Consider the following 18,687-nt stretch of genomic DNA (forward strand, 5'->3'; position numbering starts at 1 on the left):
TACAGAGCACAGGGTTTGGGGGGGGCAGGGCTTGGTGTTTTGGGGTGTAGAGCTCAGTGGTTTGAGGCTCAGGTTTTGGGGTGCAGGGCTCAGGGGTTGAGGTGTAGGTTGCAGGGGTTGGTGTGCGGGGGTTGGTGTTTTGGGGTGCACAGCTCAGTGTTTCAGGGCTCAGGGTTTGGGGTGCAGAGCTCAGCAGTCTGGGAACTCAGGTTTTGGGGTGCAAGGTTTCAGGTGCTGGGTTTGAGGCTCAGGTTTTGGGGCGCAGCCCCCCCCCCCGGTCCAGCCTCCCCCACAGGAAGCTCGGATGCGGCTGATGCCCCACACGGTGATGGGGGAGCAGTGGGGCGGGGGGGGGCAGTGGGGCAGAGGGCTGCACCATGGGGCAGGGGTGCAGGGGGGCTGCAGTGGGGCAGGGGGCAGTGCCATGGGGCAGGGGTGCAGGGGGGCTGCAGTGGGGCAGGGGGCAGTGCCATGGGGCAGGGGTGCAGGGGGGCTGCAGTGGGGCAGGGGGCAGTGCCATGGGGCAGGGGTGCAGGGGGGCTGCAGTGGGGCAGGGGGCAGTGCCATGGGGCAGGGGTGCAGGGGGGCTGCAGTGGGGCAGGGGGCAGTGCCATGGGGCAGGGGTGCAGGGGGGCTGCAGTGGGGCAGGGGGCTGCGCCATGGGGCAGGGGTGCAGGGGGGCTGCAGTGGGGCAGGGGGCAGTGCCGTGGGGCAGGGGTGCAGGGGGGCTGCAGTGGGGCAGGGGGCAGTGCCATGGGGCAGGGGTGCAGGGGGGCTGCAGTGGGGCAGGGGGCTGCGCCATGGGGCAGGGGTGCAGGGGGGCTGCAGTGGGGCAGGGGGCAGTGCCATAGGGCAGGGGTGCAGGGGGGCTGCAGTGGGGCAGGGGGCAGTGCCATAGGGCAGGGGTGCAGGGGGGCTGCAGTGGGGCAGGGGGCAGTGCCATGGGGCAGGGCTCCCTCTGCCCCACAGCGCCATGGGGCAGGGGTGCAGGGGGGCTGCAGTGGGGCAGGGGGCAGTGCCATGGGGCAGGGCTCCCTCTGCCCCACAGCGCCATGGGGCAGGGCCGCGGGGGGGCCATGGACATCACTTCCTGCAGGAAGCCGCCCGCTCCCTTCTCACCCGCTTTGTGTTTCAGCCCGGGAGGCGCCTTTTCCGCCTGGGGGGGGACCCGGGGGGGGCACCCCAAAACCAGCCACACACCCCCCACACACACTGCCCCACGGCTGCCCCACACCTCCCGAGACGGGGAGTTGCCACATTTCCTGCACCCCAGATCCGCTCCACAGCTCGGAAGGAGGTAGGAAGGGGTGGTGGTGGGTTATTTTGGGGTGGGGGCCACCCCCAAAGTGCCCCCCCACTCCCTAGGGTGCAAGGGGGGGGTGTAAAATGGGACACACACCCCCCCGCCACAGGGGGGATCAGTGGGGCTCTTTGTGTGGGTCAGGAGCCCCTTTGAGAGCAGCCCCTACCCCCCTGCCCCGACCCTTTGAGGGGCCTGGGGAGAGGCCCCCCCTCCCAAAAACGGCTCCAAAATGGGGGGGGGGGGGCTGGGACTCCACAAACTCACCTCAGGGGTGTGTGGTGTCCCCCCCCGCCCAGTGACACCGTCTGAGGGGCAGCATGGAGCCTGAGGAAGGGTTTAACGGGGTAAGTACTGACCCCTCTCCCCCGCCCCCAAAAAAAAAAAAACCCTCTGGGGGGACCCCTGAGTGCCCCCCCCACCCCAAGTGTCCCCCTTTTTTCGTCCCACAGCCCCCCACGCCTGGCGCTCGCGCCGCTGTCGCCATCATCGGGGCTGAGGATGAGGACTTCGAGAACGACATCGAGCCAGTGAGCTGAGGGGGGGGGAACACACAAAGACAGGGTGGGGGGAGCCCCCAAAAGCTTGACACCCCCCCCCATTTTATGTGTGTCCCCCCAGAACCCCGAGGAGCAGAGCAGCCTCTTCCAGAGCCTGGAGCTGCTGCGGCAGCATCCCGCCTATCTCATGGCCTTCCTGCAACACGTCGTCCTCCAGTTCGACTCCTGCCCTGTGGTGAGGGACATGGGGGGGGTCCCCAGGGCTTGTGGAGAAGGGGGGGTACCCCTGGGGGGGGGGGGGGCAAGAAGCTGCACCCCCCAACTCGCTTCCAATAACCGCTTCTCTCTGTTCCCCCCTGGCCGCCGGCAGGGGATGGAGTTGAGGTAAAATATAGGGTGGGAGGGGGTCCAAGGGAGTGGGAGGGAGGGTTTTTTTTGGGGGGTGGGAGGTTTTTCTGGGGGGGGGGGGGTCTTGGTCCCCTCACCACCACCCCCCTCGCTGTCACCCCTCCCCAGCTCTGCTACCTGCATGTGGACATGCTGCGGCGCATGAACCCCAAAGAGGGCAAGAAGCAGTTCCTGGAGTTCTGCCACATGTTCCTGGACAAGGCGGGGGTGAGGACCCCCCCGGACCCCCCCAGGCCCCCTGTGCTCCCTACAGCCCCTCATAACCCCCCTGGACCCCCCTGGACCCCTACAGCCCCTCATAACCCCCCTGGACCCCTACAGATGCCCCATTAGCCCCCCAGACCCCCTGTACTCCCTACAGCCCCACATAAACCCCCTGGACCCCTACAAGACCCCCCCATAACCCCTTCAGACCCCCTGTACCCCTACAGCCACCCATAACCCCCCTGTACTAACCTGTACCCCTACAGACTCCTATAACCCCCCCATAACTCCCCCAGGTCCCCTCTACCCCTACAGATCCCTCATAACTCCCCCAGACCCCCTGTACCCCTACAGCCCCCTATAATCCCCCCAGGCCCCCTATAACCCTCCCATAACTCCCCCAGACCTCCTGTACCCCTATAGTCCCACATAACCCCCCTGGACCCCTACAGACCCCTCATAACCCCTTCAGACCCCCTGTACCCCTACAGACTCCCATAACCCCCCCATAAATCCCCCAGGCCCCCTCTACCCCTACAGATCCCCCATAACTCCCCCAGACCCCCTGTACCCCTACAGCTCCCTATAACCCTCCCATAAGCCCCCAGACCCCCTGTACCATTACAGATCCCCCATAACCCCCCCCTTAGACCCCCCATATCCGTCCCCAGCCCCCCCGTTCCCCCACAGATCCCTGTGATCCCCCCCAGCCTCTCTCAACCCCCCTAGCAGCCCCAACCCCCCCCCAGCTCCCCCCATTGCCCCCCCCCCCAACCCCCCCCTGTGTCCCCCCCAATCCCCCCAGCGCTCAGTGGGGTCCCCTTCATTGTCACCCCCCTCTCCGGCAGCTGCTGCGGGTGCCCGTCCCTCCCCACGTGCAGTTCGAGCTGGGTGAGCCAAACCCCTTTATCTTTCATTTTTGGGGGGGGGGGCACACAATGACAACCCTCCCTTGTGTCTGCACCCCCCCCTAGAGACCCCCTGACCCCCCTAGAGCCCCCCTATCCTTTTTATTTTGGGGGGGGCAGCCCTTCCTCTGCCGCCGCACCCAGCTGCGAGGGCGGAAGCTGCTGCGAAACCCCAGCCTTGGGGGGGAAGGGGGGGGAATGGGGGGGGGGGCATTGTCATGAAGGGGGGCACATTTGACATCCCCCCCCCAGACCGAACGCGCCCTGAGCTGCTGCCTGAGGAGCTGCAGCGGCGCTACCTGCAGGAGATCCAGGGGTGCCAGGAGCCCGAGATCAGCCGCCAGCTCGAGGACTTCAGGTGTGGGAGGGTCTGGGGGGGCTCGGGGGGGGGCAGGGAGTTGGGGGCCAAAGGGAATTGGGGGGTCACCAGGAGCCTGAGTTCACCCAGGAGCTCGAGGACTTTGAGAGGGTGGTCTGGGAGGGTCAAGGGGATTGTGGGGGCTGGGGGGGGCAAAGGATCTGAAGGATGGGGGGGCAAAAGAGATTGTGGGGGGGTCACCAGAAGCCTGGGATCACCAGGACTTTGGGGGGATCAGAGGGAATTAGGGGGGGCATGGAGGGGGGCTCAGGAGCTGGAGGCTGGGGGGATAGCAGGGTTGGGGGGGACTGGGGGGGCAGAGGGGATTGGAGGGTCAAAGGGTATTTGGGGGGCTGGGGGTGGTCAAAGGGAGTTGTGAGGACTGGGGGCGTTTGGGGGAGTCTGGGGGGGATCACAGCGCTGGCCCCACACCCCCAGGTTGAAGTGGCTGATGGGGATGATGCCGGGGGTCAGTGGGGTTTTTGGGGGGCTCAGAAGGATTTTGGGGGGCTCAGAGGGGTTTGGGGGGCTCAGAGGGGTTTGGGGGGGCTTGGAGGGGCTAATGGGGGTTTGGGGGGGGGCTCGGAGGGGATCAGGGGGCTCAGAGGAGTTCAAGGGGGTTCGCGGAGGCCTGAGGGGGGTCACAGGGTCATGTCCCTCCCCCAGGTTGAAGGAGCTGATGGAGATGACACTGGGGTTCAGAGGGGATTGGAGGGCTCAGAGGGGTTTTGAGGGGCTCAGAGGGGTTTGGGGGGACTCTGGGGAGCTCACAGGGTTGTGTCCCCCTCAGGTCAAAGCGGCTGATGGGGATGACACTGGGGTTCAGAGGGGATTGGGGGGTCTCAGAGGGGATTGGAGGGCTCAGAGGGGTTTTGAGGGGCTCAGAGGGGTTTGGGGGGGCTCTGGGGAGCTCACAGGGTTGTGTCCCCCTCAGGTCAAAGCGGCTGATGGGGATGACACTGGGGTTCAGAGGGGATTGGGGGGTCTCAGAGGGGATTGGAGGGCTCAGAGGGGTTTTGAGGGGCTCAGAGGGGTTTGGGGGGGCTCTGGGGAGCTCACAGGGTTGTGTCCCCCTCAGGTCAAAGCGGCTGATGGGGATGACGCCGGGCGAGCCCGAGCTGGCGGAGCTGGAGTCGTACCGCACGCGCGATCTCGGCATCCGCGACGCCAAAGAGCGGCAGCTGGCGGAAATCCTGCTCGCCCGCCTCGAGGAGATGCAGTGAGTGGGGCCCCCCCGGACCAGAGCGACACCCCAAAACCAGAGGGAGTCCCCCGGACCAGAGGGACCCCCCAAAACCAGAGGGAACCCCCCCGGACCAGAGGGACACCCCCAAAACCAGAGAGAACCCCCCAGACGAGAAGGACCCCCCAAAACCAGAGAGAACCCCCCCGGACCAGAGGGACACCCCCAAAACCAGAGGGAACCCCCCCGGACCAGAGGGACACCCTCAAATCCGGGACACCCCTAGATCTGGGAGCGCCCCCCATTAAATCTAAGACCCCCTCGGAACCTGGGATTCCCCTCGTAAGCCTGAGTGACCCCCCCCAAATCCAGGACCCCCCCTGCCAAAGCCACATCCCACCTTCCTCCCCCCCCCCAAGCTGGGGAGGGACACCCCCACTTCCCCCCCCTTTTCCTTCATCTCTCCCCTGGAGGGCTCGGGGAGAGGTGCGGATTTTGGGGTGAATCTGCCCTTTTCCCACAGCCTCACTATTTCTTCTGACGAGGAGAAAAGGTGAGAGCAGAGACGGGGGTTGGGGGGGGGGGGCGTGTGGCCCCCCCAGGGTGGGGGTGTGCCCCCCCCTCACCATTCTCCCCCCCCACCTCAGCTCTGCCATCTTCGGGGCCATCGTGGCCTACATGAAGCACTTGGGGGTCAAACCCAAGGGGGGGGACGGCAAAAAATCCCGGTCCAACTTCTTCCGCAAGAAGGTGAGGCCCCCACAGAACCCCCAAAACCCTGCTGACCCCCCCCCAAACCCTGCTGCCCCCCCCGGGACCTCCCAAACCCTGCTGAGCCCCCCAAACCCTGCTGAGCCCCCCAGACCCCTCCCCAAACTGTACTGAGCTCCCCTGGAGCCCCCCGTTCCCTGCTGGCCCCCCCAAACCCTGCTGACCCCTCCCATTCCTTTCTGACCCCCCAGACCCCCCCAAATCCTGCTGAACCCCCCCATTCCTTTCTGCCCCTCCCAAACCCTTCTGATTCCCCCAGAATCTGCTGCATCCTCCAGTCTTTGCTCCCCCCATTGCCCCCCCATTTCCCCGTCCCCATTTCCCCCCCAAACGAAGCTGCCCCCCCCCAATCGAAGCTGCCCCCCCCCAGATTTCGGGGGGCAAGAAGCCGGAGGAGCTGCCGGCGAAGGCGCGCAGGGGGTTCTCGCTGCCGGGGGCCGCGCTCTGGGGCCGAGACGCACACAGTAAGCGTGGGGGGGGTGACACGGGAATTGGGGGGGTGGGGGGCTTTCTGCCCCCCTCAACCCTCTCAGCACACCCCCCCCCCCCCCCCCGGATTTCTCCCTTGCAGACACAGATTTCAGGCAGAACAAAGGCCCCGAGGGCGAAGGTACCCCCGGACCCCCCCATAGCCCCCCCAGTAACACCCCCTCAAGGCTTCCCCCTGCATTGAACCCCCTCCTTGGACCCTCAACCCCATCAAACCCCTCCCATAGGTGACCCCCACCCCATTAAATGCCTCCTCTGTGCTCTCTCTTTCATTAACCACCCCCCATGCGGTGCCCCCCCCCCATTAAATGCCCCCCCAATGCACTCCCCCCATTAATCTCCCATCTATGAGCCCCCATCCCATTAAACGCCCCCCCACCCCATTAAATGCCCCCCATGCACTCCCCCCATTAATCTCCCACCTATGAGCCCCCATCCAATTAAATGCCCCCACCCCATTAAATGCCCCCCATGAACCCCCCATCCCATTAAATGCCCCCCCCGTGCCCCCACCACATTAACCTCCCCCTCGTGAGCCCTCCGACCCTTTTACCCCCCCCATGGGCCCCCCCATTCCCCCTCCCCGGTGCCCCCCATGCCCCCCCCCCCCCTTTAACCCCTTGTGCACTCTGGGGGGAACAGCGGGGGCCAGATTTTGGGGGGGAGATGAGCATTGTGCTGACCCCCCCCTCCCCCATTTCCTCCTCCCTCAGCTGAAAAGGCACCGAAGGGCCTGAGAACGGAGGGGGGGCCCCCACGGCCGCGGGGGGGGGCAGCCGGGACCCCCGACCCCCCTGGCACGGCTGTCACCATCAATGCCCCTTCGGGGGAGGGCACCGAGGGTGAGCCAGGTGAGGGGGGGGCGCGGGGTTTGAGGGGAGGGGGGTCGGGGTTGTGTGTGTCCCCCCCCACTCATTTTTATACCCCCCCCTCCAGGCTCGGAACCCTCAGAGCTGGGAGAGCCCCCCCCATCTCGCCCCCCCCCAGACCCCCCTGCGGGCGAAATGCACCCCCCGGAGGAGGGGGCTGAGAACGAGAGGTGAGGGGGGGCCCCATCCACCCTGCGACACCCCCCCCCCCAATTAACCCCCCCGATTAACCCACCCCCCCCGCCAATTAACCCCCTCCCAACCCTCTCTCTCCCCAGAAGACGGATCAGGTTGGTGCCCCTCCCTGAATCCCCCCCCCCATTCCCTGCATACCTGGGGGGGGGGGGTGTGGGCGCGACGGGGATTGGGGGGGCACTTAGAGCCCTCCCCCATGCAGTTAAGTACTGGGACCCCCCCTCAGCCCCACAGCCATGCTGGGGGGTGGGGGGTGGGGGGCACCCCTTGAACCCTCCATACCCCGCCTCGGGCTGCTGCATGGCTCTGTGCCCCCTCCCATTGCATGCATGGCCCCCCCCCCCCATTGTGTATATGCTCCCCTCGATCGAATGCATGCCCCCCCCCCGATTACATGCATGCTCCCCGCTGGGGTCTCACGCTGTTTCTCTCCCCCCCGTCCCCATCTGCATGCCTGCTCCCCCCCGCCCCGTGCTGTTCCTTCCATGCATCCTGCATCTCCTGCATCCCCCCACTTACCCCCCCATGCATCCTGCATCTCCTGCATCCCCCACTTACCCCCCATGCATCCTGCATCTCCTGCATCCCCCCACTTACCCCCCCCATGCATCCTGCATATCTGCATGCCTTATGTGTGTTGCACATGCATTTGTTTTGCATGTCCTGCATCTGCTGCATTGCTGTATTTGCTCCCTCGGCTTGACGTGTTTCCCCCCCCCCCCCCCGGCTTGGCGGTGCCCCCCCCCGCGTCGCATGCATCCCGTATGCCTGCATGCCCCATGCATCCTCTTGCCCGCTGCCTCCTCCCTGCCCATCTATCCCGCATCTCCCGGCTCCCCCTTGCACCCCGCCGGGTTTTGGGGTGCCCCCCCCCACCCCGCAGGCTCCCCGGGAGGTTGGGGCGCTCCGAGAGCCTGCGCGTGTCGGACCGGAGGCGCTCGCAGCGCACCAAAGCCAAGCAGCTGCGCTCCCGCAGCGACGTCGACCTGCAGGCGCCGCCGCGCCCCGAGCAAGGGCCCCCCCGTCGGCGCCCCACGTAGGTGGGGGCACCCCAAAAGCAGCCCGCCCCCCCTCTGCAAAGGAAGGGGTGGCAGGCCACCCCAAAATCAGCCCCTCCTAAAGCAGGCAGGAGTACTCCAGAAACAACCCCCCCCCAAAAAATACTCCCTTCAACCCCCCCGCCTCCCCAAGGACTGGAGGGGGTGCACCCCAAAAAACCGCACCCTTAAGATGGGGGGAGCACCCCAAGAAACACCCACCCGAAAAACAAACAGGGACTGGGGCGGCAACCCAAAAAAGCACCACCTGCAAGGACTAAGGGGGAGCACCCCAAAAACGCCCCTTAGGGAGTGAGGGGGCACCCCTAAAAAGACCCCCAAGGTGTGAGGGGGGGGGAAGCCCCCCAAATTCCCCCCACCAGGGTGTGTGTGGGGAGAGAAGGACCCCCCAAGTGCCCCATTGATGTTTGATGAGGTGGGAGCCCCCTTAAATCCAACCCCCCAAGGTGTGTGTGTGGAGGGGGACAGGACCCCCCAAATCCCTGCCCCCTCCCCAAAAGATGTGAGGGAGGGGGGTCCACATCCTCCCCAAGGCCCCCCCGCCCCCAAGGTCTGAGGGGAGGGTAAGGACCCCCCAGATCCCCGCCCTGAGGTCTGTGGTACCCCAAAAATCCTCCCCCCAGGTGTGAGGAGGGAGGAGCCCCCTCCTAATCCCCCCCAATTCCCCCCCCCCCAGGGTGTGTGGGGCCCCCAAATCACCCCCAATCCCTCCCCCAGGGTGTGTGGGGCCCTGAAATCACCCCCAATTCCCCCACCCCAGGGTGTGTGGGGCCCCCAAATCACCCTTAATTCCCCCCCGAGGGTGTGTGGGACACCCAAATGCCCCTCAGTTCCCTCCCAGGGGGTGGCGTCCCCCATTCCCCTGCAGAGCCGCTGACCCCCCCTGTTCCCGCAGCCTGGAGCCGGGGGGGCCGGGGGGGGGTGACCCCCCGCAGTCCTTTCTGCCTCCCCAGTCTGAGGAGACTGAGCCGCGCGTTGCGGAGCTGGAGCTGGAGCCGCCGGCGTGGCGGCAGCTCTGCGCCCCCGACGCACTCCTCAGGCTGAAGAAGAGTGAGATCAAGCGGCAAGAGGTCATCAACGGTGAGAGACCCCCTCCCGGCGACCCCTCCCTCGAGAAACCCCCCACCAGTCTGGGACCCCCCCCAGGACCCACCACCACCACCCTGGGACCCCCCCCAGGACACTGCCCCCCCAGCACCCTGGGACCACCTCCAGGACCCCCCCCCACCACCACCCTGGGACCCCCCCGCCCAGGACACCCTCCCCCCCAGCACCCTGGGACCCCCCCAGGACCCTGGGACACCCGTGTTGTCCCCAGACCCTCCAGACCTCCCCTCAGGACCTCACTCCCCCCTGGTCTCCCCACCCTCCACGTCCCAGGACCCGCCGGCTGCACCTCGGGACTCCCCTACCCCCTTTTCTGCCCTCTGGGACCCCCACCCTGATGCCCTTGGGCCCCCCCAGACTGCCCCTGACCCCCCCCATTCCCCTCCCAGAGCTGTTCCTGACGGAACACGCGCACGTGCGGATGCTGCGGGTGCTGCTGGAGCTCTTCTATCAGCCCATGCTGCGCGAGGGCTTCTTCGACGAGCAGGAGCTCGCCAACATCTTCCCCAGCCTCGAAGACCTAGTGGAGGTGCACAGTGAGTAGGGGGGGGCCGGGGGGGGCCCCCAGAGCGGGGATCCTGGGGGGGGGGCAACCCCCCCTCTCCTCTTCTGCCGCAGCCCTGTTCCTTGACAGCCTGAAGAGGCTGCGGGAGGAGAGCGGCTACGTCATCGCAGCCATCGGGGACGTCCTGCTGGCGCGGGTGAGCGTGCGGGGGGCGTGCGGGATGCGGGGAGCGGGGTTTGAGCCAGTGCGGGGCGCTGGGAGCGTGCAGGATGCATGGGGGCACGCAGGGAGCATGCAGGGTCTGTGAGAGCACGTGGAGAGCGTGCAGAGCGCATGCAGGGTGTGTGAGAGCACATGGAGAGCGTGCAGAGCGCATGCAGGGTGTGTGAGAGCACACAGGGAGCACGCAGAGCGCATGCAGGGTGTGTGAGAGCATGCAGAGTGCATGCAGAGCACATGCAGGGTGTGTGAGAGCACACAGGGAGCACGCAGAGCGCATGTAGGGTGTGTGAGAGCACACAGGGAGCACGCAGAGCGCATGCAGGGTGTGTGAGAGCACACAGGGAGCACGCAGAGCACATGCAGGGTGTGTGAGAGCACACAAGGTGCATGCAGAGCACATGCAGGGTGTGTGAGAGCACGCAGGGTGCATGCAGAGTGCATGCAGGGTCTGTGGGAGCACACAGGGTGCATGCAGAGCGCATGCAGGGGGTGTGAGAGCACACAGGGTGCATGCAGAGCGCATGCAGGGTCTGTGGGAGCATGCAGGGTGCATGCAGAGCACGCACGGAACTCGCAGGAAGGGGTTCCAATGAGCACGCGAGGCTGCATGCAGGGCGGGTAGGCGGGAGCGTGCGGGGGGAGCGTGCTGATGCGGCTGCGGCTGCAGTTCGAGGGCACGGAGGGCAGCTGGTTCCAGAAGATCTCGGCGCGGTTCTGCAGCCGCCAGTCCTTCGCGCTGGAGCAGCTCAAGGCGAAACAGCGCAAGGACGCACGATTCTGCCAGTTCATACAGGTGCCCCCCCACAAACAGACACACACCCCCACATAGCCCACCAGGACCCCCAGATTTCTCCTCCCCCCCCCTCAGCCCCTCCATAACCCCCCAGGACCCCCAGATTCCCCCCAACCCCCCCCATAGCCCACCAGGACCCCTGGATTCCCCACCAGACCCCCTCTGCAGAGCCCCAGGACCCCCAGATCCGCCCCCAGACCCCCCGTGCGGACCCCCAGGACTGCCAGATTCCCCAGACCCCCCCCATTTCAGTTCCCTCCACCCCCATGGAGTTGAGAGCCAGCCCCAAGCCCTCAAATTACCCCCCCCAGGACCCCCCCAGACCCCCCTATTTCTGCCATCTCCCCCCAGGATCCAAGAGCCAGCCTCCAGCCCCCTAAATTCCACCCCGCAGACCTCTAGAAATGCCCCTAGAACCCCCAGGACCCCCTCCAGACCCCCCCATCCCTGTACCCCCCCCCAGGAAGCGGAGAGCCAGCCGCGGTGCCGCCGGCTGCAGCTGCGGGACATTATCCCCACGGAGATGCAGCGCCTCACCAAGTACCCACTGCTGCTGCACAGCATCACCAAGTGCACAGGTGAGCGGGATGGGGGGGGCCCAAAGACCACCCCCCAGGCCCCCCAAAACCCCCCATATCCCCTCTAATTCCCCCCCCAATCCATCCATCCACCCGCAGAGGCTGCAGACGAGCGCGCCAAGGTGAAGCAGGTGGCTGAGTGCAGCCCCCCAACTCCTACCTGAGCCCCCCAACTCCTGCCTGAGCCCCCCGGGCGCTTGCAAACCCCCCCAGATCCCCCCCAAATCCACCCCCAGATCCCCCAAAAACCCCCAGATCCCCCCCAACCCCTCCCAGTTCATCCATCCATCCATCCGCAGAGGCTGTGGATGAACGCACCAAGGTGGAGCGGGTGGCTGAGTGCAGCCCCCCAGCTCCTCCCTGAGACCCCCAGACCCTACCCAAAAAAAACAGGTCCCCCCAGACCCCCCCAGACTCCCCCAAACCCCCCGAAACCCATCTGTCCACCCGCAGAGGCTGCGGACGAGCGCGCCAAGGTGGAGCAGGCGGCTGAGTGCTGCCGGCAGATCCTGAACCACGTCAACCAGGAGGTGCGGGACATGGAGAATCTGATGGTAAGAGCCCCCCCTGCGCCCCCAAACCCTTCAGAGCGCCCCCCCCCCAAAACCTTTCAGCGCCCCCAAATCCCCCCCCGACCCCCTCATTCTCCCGGCAGAAGCTGAAGGATTACCAGCGGCGCTTGGATCTCTCCAACCTGAAGCAGAGCACGGACCCACTGCTCAGCGAGTTCAGGGTGAGGGGGGTGCTCCTACCCCCCCTCTGCACCCCCAAATACCGCCCTGCACCCCCAAATACTCCCTCAGAACATGCTCTATCCCCCCCCGAGCCCCCCAGTCCCCTCTGAGCCCTTCAAATCCTCCAAGCCCCCCAACTGACGCTCCAAATCCCTTCCCAGCTTCTCCTGTGACCCCCCCTAACTCCCCCCTCAGCCTCCCAACTGCTCCCTCGGTGCCCCAAATTCTCTCCTGACCCCCCAACTGCCGCTTGAGCCCCCCTAACTTCCCTCGAATCCCCCAACTTCTCCTGAGATCCCCCAAATCTCCCGACCTCCCAATTTCTTGACCCCCAACTCCCACCTGATCCCCCAACTCCCCCGACCCTCAACTCCCCCTGACCCCCCTATACTACCCCCTGAACCCCCAAATCTCCGATGCTTCTGCTGACCCCCAACTCCCCCTTAACCCCCAGCTCCTCCCTGAGTCCCCAAATACCTCCCAACCCCCAACTCCTACCTTCATCCCCTACGTTCCTCTGAGTCCCTGAACCCCCTCGACACCCCCAAACCCCCCTGACCCCCCAGAACATGGACATCACCAAGCGGAACCTGGTGCACGAGGGACCCCTGACCTGGCGCCTCACGCGGGACAAGGCTGTGGGTGAGAACCGCGGCTCGGGATGGGATCTGGGGTCCTCCTGGGGGGTCCCTGCTACCCTCCTGACCCCCTCTGCCCCATGTTTTGGGGTGCCCCACCCCCAGAGGTGCAGGTGCTTCTGCTGGACGATCTGCTGGTGCTGCTGCAGCGGCAGGAGGAGCGGCTGGTGCTGCGCTGCCACAGCCGCACCATCACCCCCGCGCCCGACGGCAAACAGATGCTGAGCCCCGTCATCCGGCTCAGCTCCGCCATGACGCGCGAGGTGGCCACAGGTGGGGGTTTGGGGGTGCGGGGCTGGATTTGGGGGTACAGAGCTGGATTTGGGGGTTATGGACTGATTTGGGTTTGCTGATGCTGAGCCCCATCATCCGGCTGAGCTCCACCATGAGATGTGAGGTGGCCACAGCGTAGGATTTGGGGGTATGGGGCTGGATTTGAGGGTACGGGACTGGATTTGGGGGCTATGGGGCAGTTTTGGGGTGCAGGGCTGGCTTGGGGTGCTGATGCTGAGCCCCGTCATCCGGCTGAGCTCCGTCATGACGCACGAGGTGGCCACAGGTGGGGATTAGGGGGTGCACGGCTGGATTTGGGGGCTGTGGGGCTGTATTTGGGGGTACAGGGCTGGGTTTGGGGGTGCAGGGCTGGATTTGGAGGTTATGGACTGATTTGGGTTTGCTGATGCTGAGCCTGGTGATCCGGCTCAGCTCCACCAGGAGATGTGAGGTGGCCACAGCGTAGGATTTGGGGGTATGAGGCTGGATTTGGGGGCTATGGGGCTGGATTTGGGGGTGCAGGGCTGGATTTGGGGCTGTGCGGCTGGATTTGGGGGTATGGGGCTGGATTTGGGGGTGCAGGGCTGGATTTGGGCGTGTGGGGCGCCTGGTTTGGGGGTGCAGGGAGGCTGTGAGTGCCGTGGGGGTATGGGACTGGCTGGAATTGGGGGGTGGGGCGGTTTAGGGGTCCTGGGGGGTTTCAGGGTCCCCCCTTTGCCCCCCCCAGATCACCGAGCCTTCTACGTCATTATCAGCTGGGAGGGGGGGGCGCAGATCTATGAGCTGGTGGCACAGAGCCCTGCGGAGAGAAAAAAGTGAGGGAGGGGGCGGGATTGGGATGGGGGGGGATTGGGAATGGGGGGGGTTGGGATTGGGGGGGTTGGGGGACAGGATTGGGATTGAGGGGGGATTGGGAATGGGGGGGTTGGGAATGGGGGGGTTGGGGGGCAGGATTGGGATTGAGGAGGATTGGGAATGGGGGTAGGATTGGGGGGGCATGATTGGGGGGAATGGGGGGTTTGGGGGGGGTTGGGTTGCGGGGGAACGGGGGCAGGATTGGGTATGGGGGGAGATTGGGGGGGATTGGGAATGGGTGTGTGGGAATGGGGGGGATTGGGAATGAGCAGGGGGGATTGGGTGACAGGATGGGTGGGTGGGACTTGGGGGCACAGGGATTTTGGGGGGGGCATGTTTTGGGGTGCTGAGTCCCCCTTTTCCACCCCCCCAGCTGGTGTGCGTTGATCAGCGAGACAGCCGGGTCCCTCAAGCTGCCGGGGTCCCAGCGGGCAAAGCCCCCCCGCCCGGGTGGGGGGTCCCACAGCCCCCTCTGGTGAGGGGGTGCACTGAGAGGGGGGGATTGGGGGTGTCCCTCAGTCCCCTCTGGTGAGGGGGGGGCACTGGGGGGGGGGATTGGGGGTGTCCCTCAGTCCCCTCTGGTGAGGGGGGGGTACTGAGGGGGGGGATTGGGGGTGTCCCTCAGTCCCCTCTGGTGAGGGGGGGGCACTGGGGGGGGGATTGGGGGTGTCCCTCAGTCCCCTCTGGTGAGGGGGGGGCACTGAGGGGGGGATTGGGGGTGTCCCTCAGTCCCCTCTGGTGAGGGGGGTGCACTGGAGGGGGTCCCACAGCTTCCCCCCAGTGGGTACTGCGGGGTGGAGGGATGGTTTTGGGGTGTAGGGGGACATCGGGTCCATCCCTGATCCCCCCCCCAAATTTCCCCCCCACAGCGGGTTTCGGGAGCCCCTGCTGAGTAGCTCAGAGAATGGGGGGGCCCTGAAGGAGCCCCTGGACGGTAAGGGGGGGCTGGGAGTGCCAAAGGGGGGCTGGGGGTTCCAGGGGGGGCCAGGGAGGTTGGGGGGGGGGTATGAGGCATCTGGGGTTGTTTTGGGGGGGATCCCAGGGGGTCTGGGGGGGTTTGGGGATGTCCGGGGTGTTCCTGGGGAGTTTGGGGGTATCCAGGGGGGTCTGGGGGTGTTTGGGGGAGATTGAGGGGGGGATCCCAGGGTTGCCAAGGGGAGTCTGAGGGTTCCAAGGGGGTCTGGGGGGGGTTGGGGCAGTTTGGGGGTTCCAGGGGGGGGATCTGGGGGGCTTTGGGTGTTCCGGGGAGGGGCAGGGGTGTCGGGGGGTTCGGGGTTCAGAGAGGGGGTCTGACCGTGCCCCCCCAGAGCGCGAGCAGGCGGGGGCCGTGGAGGGGACGGAGGGTCCTGAGCGCCCAGCGGGGGCGGCCGAGGCCGAGCGGGAGCTGCTGACGCTGGGGAGACCCCAGACCCGGGCGGGGGTCGAGGGGGGGCTGGCAGCCGGCGCCCTGCGACGAGGTGAGGGGGGCTCCCTAAACCCCAGGGGGACCCCAAACCCTGACCAGGGGACCCCAGACCCCCAAATCCTGACCTCAAACCATGACGCCTGACCCCCCCAGGAACCCCCCAGACCCCAAGGACACCCCCCAAACCCTGACCTCCAGGGACCTCAGACCCCCAGACCCCAAACCCTGACCCCCAGGGACCCCAGACCCTGACACCCAGGGACCCCAAGCCTCCAGGGGAACCCCAGACCCCAAACCCTGACCCCTAACCCTAACCCCAAACCCTGCTCTGAGCCCTCAGACCCCAAACCCTGACCCCCAACCCTGACCCCCAACCTTGCTCTGAGCCCCCAGACCCCAAACCCTGACCCCCAACCCTGACCCCCAATCTTGCTCTGAGCCCCCAGACCCCCATCTCTGCCCCATCTTTGCCCCCCCCAGTGTCGGCGCTGAAGCAGCTGCTGCCGCCGGCGGCCGGGGGGGCCGGTGATGGGGCCACGTCCCCCCCTGAGGAGGCCTGGGGGCGCCCCGGGCTGAACCCCCACCCCGAGGAGCGCCGGGACGCGGGCGATGGCGCCGAGAGCGAAGGCGAGGGCCGGGGGCAGCACCCCGAGGGGGGGGGCACAGGTATGGGGGGAGTGGCGGGGGGTTGTGGAGGGGGCACAGGGGGGTTTTGGGGTGTAACTCCCCCTCTCTCTCTCTCTCCATCGCAGGGCCCCCCCCCAATGGCCCCCGCTCCCCGCAATGGGGGTCTCGGGGGGGAGAGGCGGGGGGGACACCCCTGGCGCTGCCCCCCTCCCAGGCAGCCTGGCTGGCCGAGGAGCTGCGGGGGCTGGAGGAGGCGCTGCAGGGGCTGAAGGTGAGGGGGGGCAATGGGGGGCTGGGACCCCCAAGTGAGCTGGGGGGGCAGTGGGGCACTGGGATCCCCAAGTGAGCTGGGGGGGCAGTGGGGCACTGGGACCCCCAAATGAGGTGGGGCTGGGGGGGGCAATGGGGGACTGGGATCCCCAGATGAGGTGGGGGGCAATGGGGGGCTGGGACCCCCAAGTGAGCTGGGGGGGGCAATGGGGGACTGGGATCCCCAGATCAGGTGGGGGGGAATGGGGGGCTGGGACCCCCAAATGAGGTGGGGCTGGGGGGGGGGCAATGGGGGGCTGGGACCCCCAAGTGAGCTGGGGGGGCCAATGGGGCACTGGGACCCCCAAATGAGGTGGGGCTAGGGGGGCAGTAGGGTGCTGGGGGGGGGCATTAGGGGTGGGACCCCCAAGTGAGCTGCTGCAGCTGAGGGGGCAATAGGGGGCTGGGACCCTGTGCTCTGAGTCTCTGCCCCACACTCCGTGGGACTCTGCCCCACACTCCGTGGGTCTCTGCCCCCCATGCCGTGGGTCTCTGCCCCCCAGGAGATCGAGGAGCGGTTCTGGCAGCTCCAGCAGTTCCTGTCCCAGCGCAGCTCCGGCGGTTGCCTCTTCACATGAGGGGGGGGTAAGGGTGGGCCATGGGTGCTATGGGGCTGGGGGAGCTGTGGGGGGCTGGGGGACATGGCTCTGGGGCATCTATAGGTCTGAGGGGATGCTATGGGGCTGGGGGGGGTGCGATTGCTGTGGGGCTGGGGGTGCCACGTGGCTGGGGGGGAGCGTGGGTTGGGTGCTATGGGGTTGGGGGGATCATGGGGTGGGTGCTGTGGGGCTGGGTGGGTGCTGTGGGGCTGGGGGGTGCGATCGCCGTGGGGCGCCCCCCTAAGCTCCCCGACCCCTTTCTCTCTCTCTCTCCCCCCAGGTCCCCCCCTATCAGATACGGGTGTCCCCCCCCACCACACTATGGGGCAGCCCCACATCAGCCGCATCCGGATGCCTGCAAAGACACACCCCCCCCTCCCCCCCATTTACTCCAGGACCATTTGGGGAGGGGGGGCACCCCCATCTGTGTGTGTGGGAGGGCAATATATGGGGCTGGGGAGGCCAATCTATGGGGCGGAGAGGGGGCGCACCCCAATATATGGGGCTGGGGGCTGCCAAGCTGTGGGGCTGCTTTGGGGGGGGGGGGAAGGGGGGGCTTTTTTAACCTTTGTACAGAAGAGGGGGGCTCCTAGGTGCCCCCCCCCCGGGACCCCAAATTCCCTCTCCCCCAGGATGGGGGGGGGGGGCGTCTGCTCATTTTGGGCTAAAAACCAAAGAATCCGGGCCAACGCCAAATAAAGTCGTCGCTTCCGCGCCCCCCACCCCCCCGTGGTTATTTTGGGGGGGGGGGGGGGCCCTCAATGTTGGTTCCCCCCACCCCGAGGCGGAGGCGATGCCGAGCGAGGGGGGGTTTTATTGCTTGAGCGGCCGCAGGGGGGGCGGCGGGGGGGGGGGGGGTCACGGGGGGTATTTACAGGGTGGGGGGTACGGGGGGGGTATTTACAGAAGGGGGAGCGCGGGGGGGTTGGGGGGGTTCCTCCATCACAACGATGCAAAGCGGGGGGGGGGGGGGCACAGACAATATTGCACTTCCAGTGGAGGGGGGTAAAAAGGGGAGGGGGCACAGAGGGGGGGCCCCAAACTGCACAGATGCTGAGGGGGTGTCCCGGGGGAGGGGGGGGCGAGAGACCCCCCCCCTAAGGAGCAGGGGCAGGGCAGGGCTGTGGGGTGCCGGGGGAGGGGGGGAGGTCACAAATGGAGGGGGGGCGCAGGGGTCAAGTTCAGGACCCTGAGGTCCCCCCCCGCCATGTTTGGGAGTGTCACCTCCCCCCCATTTTGGGGTGTCAGGATTCCCTTCGCCCATTTTGGGGGTGTCAGACCCCCCCCATTTTGGGGTCTCTGGGTTCCCTGGGCTCTGAATTGGGGGGTGTCAGGCCCCGCCCCCAATCTGTTGGAGTGTCACCTCCCCCTTTTGGGGTGTCAGAGTCCCCTTCACCCATTTTGGGGGTGTCAGGCACCCCCCATTTAGGGGTACCAGGGCCCATCTATTTGGGGTTATCAGCCCCCCCATTTTGGGGTGTCAGCCCCCCCATTTGGGTGTGTTAGAATCCCCTTCAACCAATTTAGGGGTATCAGGGCCCCCCCATTTTATGGGTGACAGGGTCCCCTTCAGCCATTTTGGGGGTGTCAAGCCCCCCCATTTAGGGTTATCAGCTCCCCCCCTTTAGGGGTGTCAGGGCCCCCCCATTTTATGGGTGACAGAGTCCCCTTCACCCATCTTGGGGGTATTAGGGCCCCCCATTTGGGGGAATCGGCCCCCCCCTTTAGGGGTGTCAGGGCCTCCCCATGTTTGGGCGTCAGCCCCCCCCCCATTTTGGGGTGTCAGGGCCCCCATTTCG

At 66.6% G+C, this 18,687-nt stretch overlaps 1 protein-coding gene across 4 annotated transcripts; it reads left to right on the forward strand.

Annotated features, from left to right (window-relative positions):
- Positions 1 to 1,079: 1,079 nt before the first annotated feature.
- ARHGEF1 (Rho guanine nucleotide exchange factor 1) lies at positions 1,080 to 17,362 on the forward strand. Of its 4 annotated transcripts, XM_054052679.1 has the most exons (33): positions 1,080 to 1,297; positions 1,600 to 1,647; positions 1,753 to 1,830; positions 1,922 to 2,035; positions 2,317 to 2,415; positions 3,261 to 3,303; positions 3,573 to 3,678; positions 4,757 to 4,897; positions 5,385 to 5,414; positions 5,509 to 5,611; positions 6,003 to 6,096; positions 6,204 to 6,242; positions 6,835 to 6,972; positions 7,058 to 7,160; positions 7,269 to 7,280; positions 8,069 to 8,221; positions 9,139 to 9,323; positions 9,740 to 9,886; positions 9,969 to 10,051; positions 10,745 to 10,870; positions 11,334 to 11,448; positions 11,902 to 12,002; positions 12,104 to 12,181; positions 12,749 to 12,824; positions 12,926 to 13,093; positions 13,821 to 13,908; positions 14,322 to 14,423; positions 14,818 to 14,882; positions 15,256 to 15,405; positions 15,834 to 16,019; positions 16,106 to 16,251; positions 16,793 to 16,874; positions 17,169 to 17,362. In XM_054052679.1, the coding sequence occupies exons 2-32, from the start codon at positions 1,621 to 1,623 to the stop codon at positions 16,865 to 16,867; spliced, it is 3,171 nt and encodes a 1,056-aa protein (XP_053908654.1). In that variant the 5' UTR covers positions 1,080 to 1,297; positions 1,600 to 1,620; the 3' UTR covers positions 16,868 to 16,874; positions 17,169 to 17,362. The 4 variants fall into 4 exon arrangements, with proteins under 4 accessions (XP_053908654.1, XP_053908655.1, XP_053908656.1 ...); XM_054052680.1 differs by lacking the exon at positions 7,269 to 7,280; XM_054052681.1 differs by lacking the exons at positions 7,269 to 7,280; positions 8,069 to 8,221 and having other exon boundaries at positions 1,081 to 1,297; positions 17,169 to 17,361.
- Positions 17,363 to 18,687: the final 1,325 nt, after the last annotated feature.

Source organism: Cuculus canorus, chromosome 35, assembly GCF_017976375.1.
Source record: "Cuculus canorus isolate bCucCan1 chromosome 35, bCucCan1.pri, whole genome shotgun sequence".
In the NCBI taxonomy this organism is placed as follows: Eukaryota; Metazoa; Chordata; class Aves; order Cuculiformes; family Cuculidae; genus Cuculus; species Cuculus canorus.